The sequence below is a fragment of the Choloepus didactylus genome, chromosome 19, assembly GCF_015220235.1.
Source record: "Choloepus didactylus isolate mChoDid1 chromosome 19, mChoDid1.pri, whole genome shotgun sequence".
Lineage (NCBI taxonomy): Eukaryota > Metazoa > Chordata > Mammalia > Pilosa > Megalonychidae > Choloepus > Choloepus didactylus.
The window spans coordinates 42,581,273-42,593,510 of NC_051325.1; the positions used below are offsets into that span (position 1 = coordinate 42,581,273).

At 38.5% G+C, this 12,238-nt stretch overlaps 1 protein-coding gene across 1 annotated transcript in view; it reads left to right on the plus strand.

Moving 5' to 3' along the window:
- RALGAPB (Ral GTPase activating protein non-catalytic subunit beta) overlaps nucleotides 1–12,238 on the plus strand; it is a 121,332-nt gene that overhangs the window by 70,637 nt on the left and 38,457 nt on the right. The window contains 2 exon segments of the mRNA XM_037811401.1: nucleotides 1,254–1,406; nucleotides 3,459–3,668. Coding sequence (XP_037667329.1) covers nucleotides 1,254–1,406; nucleotides 3,459–3,668 — 363 coding nt within the window.

A 12,238-nucleotide genomic window follows, 5' to 3' on the forward strand; every position in this document is an offset into this window, starting at 1 on the left:
TCTTTCTATACACAGTAACACTTAAATAGAATGAGTCGTTTGTGTACTACTGTTACCACTTATTACATATATTGTAAGCCTTTATTTACATTACTAAACATTGTTTAAAACATACTTAATAAAATTTCAACTGCTTTTAAGAGAAGAACCCACAAAATTGGAGCAACTGTCTAAAATCATTTAATGTCTAGATGTCTCTGTTAGATGGGATGTCTTTATCACCCTTTTTCTCTCATGGCATCATGTAGATCACATGCTCTGAGCAGCTCTGTAGGCCACTAAGTTGGCATTAAAGACTGAGGAGAGAGGGGATCAGGAAAGGAACTAAAGTTTGTTGATGGTTTATGCCCTATGCATTTTCGCTTAATCCACTTCTGTTTTTCAGATGTGAAAACTGAGGTCATACAGCTAATACATATTAAAGCAGGGTTTTGGAGCCAAGAAGACCTAGATTCAGTGCCCATTCTCTTTCAGTTTTGCCATGCTAAAACTCTACTTGAACTCACTTTCTAGAAATGCCCAGTGGACCTAAGCTTGTACTTTATTATATGGAATGATTTGAGAGCCCTTGGAGAAGGAAGGAAGTTTGGACCTTACACTACAAAATACCTTACCACTGGCAATGGAAGATTCAGGTCTGGGGCAGTAGAAGTCCACAACCCTTTTATCAGTCATGAAATCTGTAATAAGTTGATGAACATTTTTATAAAAGTAAATAGAGTTGAGTAGACTAAAAAAATACAAGAGTATAGCACTTATGGTAAGGGTAAAGTATTTTGTATGTGCATGCTGGATCACACTGAAATTTTTTGCTGGGGATTGTGGTCAAAAAATTTGAAAGCCACTGTCCTAGGTTGTGTACTATTCTACACACTTCAGTTTAATGTATCAGTATCCAATAAGGCCACTGGCTGAAATGTTCTAAGACAGTATCACGGAAGTGTAATTTCGGAGAAGGGTAGGTAGTCTGGTGATTTTGGACCCCTGGAAAGGGGGAGAAAACTGAGTGTATAGAGAAACTTGCTAAAAATTAGAATGGAGAAGAAACCAAAGAAAAATATTGGATTTCAGGTCAGCCTGTTCTCGAGGTACCAGCTATACAAATTGCTTATCTTCACTGTAGAAAAGAGACACATGCAGATATATGATCCTAGGAAAGCAGAAGCATCTGAGAGACCAGGGAAACGCACATCATTACAAGCGAGTATTGGACCATATATAATAAACAGAGTGATTTTGTTTTATTTTAATAGCTTTTTGTGCCTGAACCTCGTCCAGTTCCTAAAAATGATGTTGGATTTAAGTATACTGTGAAACACCGACCATTTCCTGAAGAGGTGGACAAGATCCCTTTTGTGAAAGCAGATCTGAGCATTCCAGATTTGCATGAAATTGTCACTGAAGAAGTAAGACACGTTACTTTTAGCTCTTGTTAAGGGAGTGAATATAAATATTCTTAAATGACCACTATGGTCAAGATACTTCTTTAGTGTTACTGAAGGTAATTCATGAAATGACCTGAGTCCCTGTCATCTAGGAGGTTGCCTTGTAGTCAAACAAGTATAGATTGTGGCTGATTGAAAGTCACTGGATGGAAATGTCTGTTAGAGAGAGGCACCACTGGGCCGCCTGGGTTGGTAGGTTTCAGTAGTATGGTGACATGATTAGCTTCTGGTAATGGAGGATATTTGGAGAGGGAGAGCAGTTCAGAGACTATTATGACAATCCACACAGAGGGAAGGAAAGATTAGTGTACTGATAGTGCAAGTTTAAATATATGAAATATATCACAGAAGTAGATCCAAACAGTCTTGGATTGATGAGGGAAGGAAAAGGGCCAAAGAACTTTAGTTTTTGAGCTTGAGTGACAAAGAAAAGTATCAGTGCCATTCACAAAAATAATTATTAGGAAAAAGAAATGGGAAAATGTATTTGGTTTTAGATTTGCCCTAGAAGGCTATCTTTTATTGTATTGATTTCTTAGGTCAAAATAGAAGAATTTTAAGAAATGTAGGACAAAGGTATGTCAGGGCATGAGAGAATGAAAGGGCAAGTGTGAAGGCTGCCTATGCTATCAAATGCTAGAACACTCAGAGAGATTGAGGAGTAAGAAAAGGCACCTGATTTTGGCATGAGGTTGTATGTGACCGTTAAGAGCTTAAAGGAATCTTAAAGTGAGTGGCAGAGTATAAGGGGCAGATGAATGAATGTTTAGAGGCAGTGAGTATAAGCTACATTGTTAGCAGTATAAAGGAAGGCTACAGAATGGATGGTAGCATTTTTTTTCCTTTAATTCAAGGATGGGAAGAATATGAACATGCTTATAGGTTGAAAGAAAGGAGCCAGTGGAGAGGGGTCTGTCTCCAGATGGGCTAGGGAAATTATAAGTGAAAGAATAAGGCCTTGGAGGCAGTATGATCAAGAGTCCAGGTGATTGGGCCTGAAAAAGGGATACCCTGTGGTAAAACTAGAAGGAAGGGGAGAGTAGGTGAAGGTTCGGAGACATTTAGAGGTGGAAAGGAGGGAACCTGAGGGAGTTTATATAACACTTAATCTTAGTTTTTGGAATGCATGTTCTGGGAATCAATGAAAGATGGCTCTTAAAATTACCAGGCAGTATTTGCTTGGTGTGGAGATAGACAAGGTTGGGAATATGGAAGGATAAGCATAGTAGAGCCATTTTATGTGTTAAGGAGGCCATATTAAATTATTGTATCTTGAGGTTAGGCTTGGTTGGGAAGCAGATGACGCCAGAAGGATGCTAATGGATTGGGAAAGTAAGGGAAGGTATTGAGTGCCTCAGGATCACAGTGATGGCAAAGTGCAGGCTCAGGAGGAGTGAAGGTTTGGGAAGGCTACAGGAAGGGGCTTATGACTGAAGGAAAGAATTTCAGAATTGTAGTTCTTGAAAGTAAAGCATGTATGAGGGACAAGGTATGCTCATGGATGTCATAGTTGTGAAGGTTGAGGAGGTTATAGAAATGTAAGCCAGGTTATTGGAAGGATCATTGCTCACCAAAAAGGATAGAAATTTAAACTAGGATTGATCAGAGGGAAACGGAAGGAGCACGAGGGAGTATCCAAGAGTATAGTCCAGTAATTCGTATGGGAACTTCAAACATGTTGGGGTTACTGCAGGGTGAAGTTAGTGATCTGGAAGAGGGGATGGGAGCAAGAACTCTGCCCCCTTTTCTTGCCTGTTTGAAAGGAAGCAGTAAAATAATGAAGGGTGAAGAGATGAAGGTGTGATTGTTGAGGATATAGGGCAGGTTTGTTTTGGTTGTAACCTAGGAACATTTTTGCTTAGTCATATACTCTGTTGAACTGAAACTCATGATTGGTCCCTGAGAATTATCTTCATTTACTTTGTTGCTTGTAGTTTTATTTTCATTTTAAAATTAAACTGACCCTGTGACTTTTATAATAGTCCTAAAAATGAAATATCTGGTTTATTTCAGCTAGAAGAAAGACATGACAAATTAAGGAATGGCATGGCCCAGCAGATTGCTTATGAAATACACCTCGAACAACAAAGTGAGGAGGAATTGCAAAAGAAAAGCTTTCCTGATCCAATTACGGAGTGTAAGCCCCCACCTCCTGCCCAGGAATTCCAAACAGCACGCCTTTTCCTTTCACACTTTGGATTTTTATCCCTAGAAGCATTGAAGGTAATTTTCATAAACTTCTATGAGTAAATATATTTATAAATTAACGTTCAGCTGATGGTAGCTAAAGCATTTTTATGAAGATAGAAGAAATTTAAAAAAAGTTTAAATCTTATCCTGCATGCAAGTAAATGAAATTCTATGCTGCTGTAGATTGCAATATTAGCTCCAAAGCACTTTATCCCCTTAATGCATTGAGTTCAGTCTAAGGGAACTGCTCAGATAATACATTCAGCTCTGAATTTTCCTGGGTAATGCAGGATCCGTATCACACACATAAAGGAAATCTATAGATAATTTTAAAAAGAATGTTTAAAATCTGCCCTTGGTAAACTTTTATTACTGAAAGTGTGGACTAAATTGATTCTGCTTTTTCATGACATTTAAAAATAGGAAAGAAATTAAATACTGTAGTATGTGTAAGTCAGGCACTGTTTATGTCATGGAGTTTCTAAAGTCAGACTGGCTAGTTTATGTCTTAACATCACTACTTTCTAGCTATGCCGTCTTGGCAAGTTACCTGATTTTTCCTCATCTTTAAAAGGTGGATAATAAAGTATCCCAATCTTACAAAGAAAGTGTTGCTGTTCCTGTTTTACGGTAGTGGAAACAGAGGCTCAAAAATGTGAAATAACTTGCCTTGAAGTCCTGTTTATTTTGAAAATCACAACTGAAAATGGCCAGGTGAGAAGTTGCTTGTTGCACAAATTGTCCCATGCCCTCACTACTAGCAACTACTTGGTCCTAGGCTTTTCAGCTTTTCAGAAAAGAGAGCGTATTGCTGTCTGATTTTGAATTTCAGGATTTAGAGAGAAAAAGAGTATGGGTTGTGAAACATGTTTTACGTTGTAGAACATGGAGCTAGCAAGGAGGAGTATGAATATAAGAACTTCCTTAAAATGCGAAAGCAAAAGGAGGAAAAAATGAGAAATCGAGTGGTAAATGTGGAAGGCAAGGAACAAAGATCTACAAATGATTAATGATCTTCCTTAATTTCTTCTAATTGAAGAAATTAGAATAGAGTAGGAGCATTAAATGAGAATCTACTGGAAAAGAACTGACATCCTGTGGACTGCAGGGAGACAAGAAGAGCCTTAATAGGCCTGTCTCCGAGATTGTAATTTTCTGTTCGTGTTGTGTATTCTTGTTGAAATGTTTAAGCTTTCAAGAAAATACTTTTCATAGTTTCTCATCTTTTTCAGAACATAGGAAAAAGTCATAGAGTTGCATGGATTACTTCATGAATCTTAGCAATATCTCTAATAACTTAAACCTGACAGCACACACATACAAAAAACTAAATCAGTCTTACTTATGAAGATATATGTATATAAAAGTATTTAAAAGTATTTAAAAGCTCATAAAATGTTAAGCTAATTATCTTCCACAACAAAGTAAAATTTATAGCAGGAATTAAGGAGAGTTAAATAGGAAATATCAGTAAAGCTATTAAGAAAATAATTTGATCCTATTAGTAGATGGTTAAGTCATCAATAAAACAGTAAATCAATATTCAATAAGACAATATTCATTCTGATTTTAAATTAAAAAAAAAATACTTAGCCAGGATTAGAAGTGTAGGTTCTTACATTATAGATTACTACTGCTCGTGGGGAAACTAGAGGTACCTCCTTGTTACAGTCAAGCTCAAAGATGTCTATATTGACCACTAACACTGAGAAGTTTTAGTCAGTGAAATTTTTTTTAACTTTTTATTTTGAAATGATTACAGATTAACAGAAAATTGCAAAAAAAAAAAATATATATATATATGTATATATATACACACACACACACACACACAGAGTTCTTAGGCACACTTTGCCCAGTTTCTTCCAATAGCAACATCTTAAACATAACTATATGAATATAGTACAGCATCAAAACCAGGATAATCATGAAATATTAAAACTAAATAATAACTAAATATTGGAAAGGAGAAAGGAGTTTGCAGGTAATGTGACTTCTGTTGGATAACCATAAGAGTGTCAATAATACATATATATGTGAGAGAATTAAGATTGCTATACAGAAAGTACAAACATTGATGACCATACCTGCAATATTGAGTTAAAAATACAGTGCAAAACAAACAAACAAAAAAACACATTTACAGCTGTGATATTGGCAAAAGTTACTTAAACTATGTACAACCTACATGAAAGAAGAAACTTTTAAAATTTATTAAGAGATATAAAATAAGTACATAAGTACCTGCTCTGTTCCTGGATTGGAAGATCATCCAGAAGAATGAGCAGGTAAAATAGTTTACTTAAAAAAAGGAGAAGAAAGAGGCTTTGCCCTACAAGGTATATTAAACTTGCTACACTTTCACATACTTTATACGCAATTGGAGTAAAAACACTGAAAACCATAAGTTTTTTTGTACATTTGTGGTAAATTTATTTAGTGGTAAAATCTGACCTGAATTGACATGAAGCTTTTTGTAGTCTTTACTTATTTCACGTGGTATTAATACTCTTCTATATGACTGCAGAAAAATTAATGTCTTTGATTATAGATTGTTGCCCCAGCCCCTGTTAAGAATGTTGTATAATAGACTAGAAGTCCAGGCCCACAATTCTTGCCAATCTTTGGGGGGTGCTTTTCTGAAAAAATAACCATGTCAAGATCAAAATCTCAAAGAAGATAAGAGATGGGGAAAACAAAACAAAATGTGCATTAAAAAAAAAAAAGCAAAAACATAGCACATAGAAGTTCTAGAAAGCATGGTATAATAGAGAAAATCGGAGCCAAAATTTTACACAAAATATAATCCCAACCATCTTTAACGAAGAAAAATCAAATAAAAGAACCTAGATGGCAATATATTCTTTTGGGGGAGGGGAGGGGCGGTGGAGGGAGGAACTCAAAATCTGTATTTTATCACTAATTTGTGTGAGAGAATGAACAGATTCATAGGAGGCACCATAATCTTCAACCCCAGCCTAGTCTACATTGATCTTAAAAGTTCTAATTCCAAGATCATAAATTTATTTCCACATAAACCTTTTGGGGAAGAAGCAAGCCTAAAACCCAGTCCAGTAGTCCGTTAGAATTATTAGTAGTCATATCTCTCTCAACTTAACATGTTGGTAGTTGGCTTAGTTGGTGATGAGCTTCCCATGCCTGAAGACAGTCAAGCAGAAGCAGAAAAACATCTGTCAAGTGGGCTTGGAGGAGAGTCCTGTGCGGTTCTTTGAGGTTGCAGAAAATTGTCAGGCCAGGGCTGCAGTTTTCTGAAAGTTTGGCTGGGAATGAATCTGTTTCCATGATGGCTGACTCTCCTGGTTTGGGTTGTTGGTTTGAAGCCTTAGTTTCTCCTCGGGTGGACTTCTTCCCAGGCTGCATCATAATGTGGTAATTGCCTTTCCCCAGAGTGAGAAATCAAAGAGAAACAGAAGTGGAAGACATGGTGTCTTGTTACATAGCCTTGAAAATTACATACCTTAATTTCTGCATCATTTCTTAGGTTACACAAATAAGCTCTTTTTCAGTATAAATGGGGATTCCACAAGGGCATGAATACCAAGAGGAAGAGATGGGGGTTTTCTTGGAGGCTGGCAACCACACGCATAATTTTGAGCATGCTGTTCCTTTGGCCTGGGTTGCCCTTGCCTTTTAACTACTTAGCACACTCCTATTGATCCTTCAAGACCTATCTCAAATGCCACTCTTATTTGTGGAGCCTTCACTAAATCCATTAAACAGAACTAATCATTCTCTTTTCTATTTTTTCATAGCGCTTTGTACGTCTTCCATATTCTCCTTTTTCTATTTTTTTTTAATTGAGATTGTTCACATACCATACAATTATCCAAAGATCAAAAGTGTACAATCATTTGCCCCCACATCATAGAGCTGTGCATCTATCACAATTAATTTTTTTTTTCAAATTTTAGAACATTTTCATTACTCCAGAAAAGAAAGACAAAAAAGGAAACTCAAATCCTCCCCTCTCCATTGTTAACTCATAGTATTGGTATAGTACATTTGTTACTACTAACTGTAGGATGTAGTTTGTAATAGGTATATTTTTTCCCTATACACCCCTCTATTATTAACTTCTGGTTATAATGTCATACATTTGTTCTAGTTCATGAAAGAGATTTCTAATATTTGTACAGTTAATCACGGACATTCCCAAAACAAGATTCACTGTTTTATACATTCCCATCATTTAACCTCCAGCTTTCCTTCCAGTGACATATGTGACTCTGAGCTTCCCATTTCCACCACATTCATGCACCATTCAGCACTGCTAGTTATTCTGACAACATGCTGCCATCATCTTTGTCCATTTCTAAACATTTACGTTCACCCTAGTTGAACATTCTGCTCATAATAAGCAACTGCTCCCCATTCTTTAGCCTCATTCTGTATCCTGGTAACTTATATTTCATGTCTATGAGTTTACATATAATTAGTTCATATCAGTGAGACCCTGCAATATTTGTCCTTATCTTTCTGACTTATTTCACTCAATATAGTGCAAAGTTGCTTCCTCAACCCTTTTTTTTTAAGACGGTTTTGTTCACTGTTCTAGTTTGCTAATGCTGCCAGAATGCAAAACACCAGAGATAGATTGGTTTTTATAAAAGGGGGTTTATTTGGTTACACAGTTACAGTCTTAAGGCCATAAAGTGTCCAAGGTAACACATCAGCAATCGGGTACCTTCACTGGAGGATGGCCAATGGTGTCCGGAAAACCTCTGTTAGCTGGGAAGGCACATGGCTGGCGTATGTTCCAAAGTTCTGGTTTCAAAATGGCTTTCTCCCAGGACGTTCCTCTCTAGGCTGCAGTTCCTCAAAAATGTCACTCTTAGTTGCACTTGGGGTGTTTGTCCTCTCTTGTCTTCTCCGGAGCAAGAGTCTGTTTTCAATGGCTGTCTTCAAACTGTCTCTCATCTGCAGCTCCTGTGCTTTCTTCAAAGTGTCCCTCTTGGATGTAGCTCCTCTTCATAATGTCACTCTCAGCTGCACTGAGTTCCTTCTGTTTGTCAGCTCATTTATATGGCGCCAGTGATTTAATTTAGACCCACCCCGAATGGGTGGGGTAACACCTCCATGGAAATTATCCAGTCAGAGTCATCACCCATAGTTGGGTAGGGCGCATCTCCATGAAAACACCCAAAGAATTACAATCTAATCAATACTGATAGGTCTGCCCACACAAGATTACATCAAAGATAATGGCATTTGGGGGGACATAATACATTCATACTGGCACATTCACACACCATACATTCCATCTTAAGTAAACAGTCATTGGTTCCCTGTATAGTCACATATTTATTTATTCACCACCATTGCCACTATCTATATAAGGACATCTCCATTTCTTCCACCAAGAAGGAGGAAGAGTCAAAGAGGGTAGAGTGACAAAAGAAAAGAAAAAAGGAGGAGGAAAAGAAACAAAACAAGAAAGAAAAAAAAAAAACATGATAGCTAGGAGGCAGCAAAAGGAAAGGTAGCGTTAAACTAAATTAGAATAGTCAGACAACATCACCAATGCCAAGAGTCCCATACCCCTCCCTTATATCCCCCTCTTATATGCATTTAATTTTGGTATATTGCCTTTGTTACATTAAAGGAAGCATAATACAATGTTTCTGTTAATTATAGTCTCTAGTTTGCTTTGATTGTGTTTTTCCCCCAATACCTCCCTATTTTTAACACCTTGCAAAGTTGACATTCATTTGTTCTCCCTCATGAAAAAACATATTTGTACATTTTATCACAATTATTGAGCACTCTAGGTTCCACTGATTATAAAGTCCCAGTCTTTACCTTTCCTCTTTCCTTCTGTTGTCCCAGATGCTCCTAACCTTCCTCTTTCAACCATGCTCACAGTCATCTTTGTTCAGTGTACTTACATTGCTGTGCTACTGTCTCCCAAAACTATTTTTCAAACCTCTCACTCCTGTCTTTTTCTTTCTGTCTGCAGTGCTTCCTCTAGTGTTTCCTGTAGAGCAGGTATCTTGTTCACAAACTCTGTCATTGTCTGTCAGAGAATATTTTAAACTCTCCCTCATATTTGAAGGACAGTTTTGCTGGATATAGGATTCTTGGTTGGTGGTTTTTCTCTTTCAGTATCTTAAATATATCACACTTCCTTCTTGCCTCCATGGTTTCTACTGAGAAATTCGCACATAGTCTTATCAAGCTTCCTTTGTATGTGATGGGTTGCTTTTCTCTTGCTGCTCTCAGGATTCTTTCTTTGTCTTTGATGTTTGATATTCTGACTATTAAGTGTCTTGGTGTAGGCCTATTCAGATCTATTCTGTTTGGAGTATGCTGTGCTTCTTGGATCCATAATTTTATGTCTTTCATAAGAAATGGGAAATTTTCATTGATTATTTCCTCTTATTATTGCTTCTGCCCCTTTTCCCCTCTCCTTCTGGGACACCCACGACACGTATATGCATGCCTTTCATATTGTCATTCAGTTCCCTGAGATGTTGGTCATATTTTTCCATTCTTTTCACTATCTGTTCTTCTGTGTGTAGGATTTCAGGTGTCTTGTTCTCAAGTTCCTGAGTGTTTTCTTCTGCCTCTTGAGATCTGCTGTTGTATGTCTCCATTGTGTCTTTCACATCTTGTATTGTGCCTTTCATTTCCATAGATTCTGCCAGTTGTTTTTTTCAAACTTTCTATTTCTACCTTACATATATGCTTCATCTCTTTTGCCATATCTTCCCTAAACTTTTTGAATTGATTTAGCATTAGTTGTTTCAATTCCTGTGTCGCAGATGAGTGTAAGTTTCTTCCTTTGACTGGGCCATAACTTCATTTTTCTTAGTGTAGGTTGTAGTTTTCTGTTGTCTAGGCATCTAGTTTCCTTGGTTACCCCAATCAGGTTTTCCCAGACCAGAATGGGCTCAGGTCCCAGAAAGGGGCAATATTCAGTTTCAGGTTTCCCTGAGGGTGTGCCTTAGAGTGTTGACACGCCCTGTGAGGCCTCAAGCCCCTGTGCTTTTCTTAACCTGCCCAGCAGGTGGCACCTGTCAGTCTGTAGCTCCTGACTGGTGTAAGGAGGTGTGGCCCACTTAGTTTCTGTTTTGACTGTTTCCCCCAGGATCTGGGGTCTGGTTCTGGATGAAAGATGGGTAGTAGAGCTGGGTACCACCTCCTTCCTCATAGGGAAGATACACCCCATAGGGAGTTATCATCTGCATTTAAATAGGTTCTTTATCTCTCTGACTCTCCTATCTCTGCCCTTGTTTGGGTCAGAACACTGCGAACTGAAAATAGCTGAGGCTTTCTCCACTGAGCTCTTGGGTTGAGAGAGAAAAAGGGATAGAAAGCCCCCTTTCAGGGGCGGTTAATGGCCCCCAGTTTCATCCGTCAGCCAGAGATATCACCCAGTCCTCTGGGCTCCCCGTCCTGGGTCGGAGAAGTCCCCTGGCTCTTCAAGGTCAGTCGCCACTAAAAGCCTTTGTCTGCTTGTTGGGGATTTGTAGCTTGCATTGAGCAGTCCACATTTGCCAATTAAAACCCCAGTTGGAGCTGGACTGACGTATATTTGCTTGTTCAGAGAGTGCTGCTCTCTGTCACAGCAAGGCTTTGCAGTTTGGGCTGCCGTGGGGGGAGGGGGCTCCTGGCTCAGTCCACAGTTTCTACTCAGATTCCACGCTGCAATCTCAGGCATTCCTCCCAGTCCATGTTGGTACGTGATGTGTAGACAGTCACAGTTGTCCCCCAGCAGTTATTCCAGATCATTTACTAGTTCCTGGTTATTTATTTGTTGCTCCAGGGGGACTAACTAACTTTCCCTCCTCTCTATGCTGCCATCTTTTTCCATCTCCTCCCTTATTCTTTTTCACAATGATGTATTTTTTTTGTCAAGTACAAAGTCTTTCTGCCCACCAAGAGCTATGTAAAATAAAGGACTGTATTTTAGCTAGTGTTTCCAACAATAAGTTCAGTTTTGGCAAATAATATGCATTTACCTAATATTTCAATGAATTGATATCATTCTTCCATCTCACCATCTCTAACCTAGTTTCAAGGGGAAAAATTAATGCCAATAAAGTAAAGTACAAAATGGCACCTGTACCGGTTTGTCTATATTACGTCCCCCAGAAAAAGCCATGTTCTTTGATGCAGCCTTGTGGAGGCAGACATATTAGTGTTGATTAAGTTGGAACATTTGGATTAGGTTGTTTCCTTGGAGATGCTCCCCACCCAACTGTGGATGATAACTCTGACTGGATAATTTCCATGGAGGTGTGGCCCCGCCCATCCAGCGTGGGCCCTGATTAGTTTACTAGAGCACTATATAAGCTCAGACAGAAGGAGCGAACTTGCTATAGCCAAGAGGGACGCTTTTAAGAATGCACAGGAGCTGAGAGAGCTAGCTGCAGCTGACATACACATTTTGAAAATGGCCATTGGAAGCCAACACTGACGTTTTGGAGAATGCCATTTTGAAACACAACCTGGGAGCAAGCAGATACCAGCCACGTGCCTTACGAACTAACATAGGTTTTCCGGGTGCCAATGGCCTTTCTCCAGCGAAGGTACCCTTTGTTGATGGACACTTCATGGCCTTAAAACTGTTAACTGTGTAA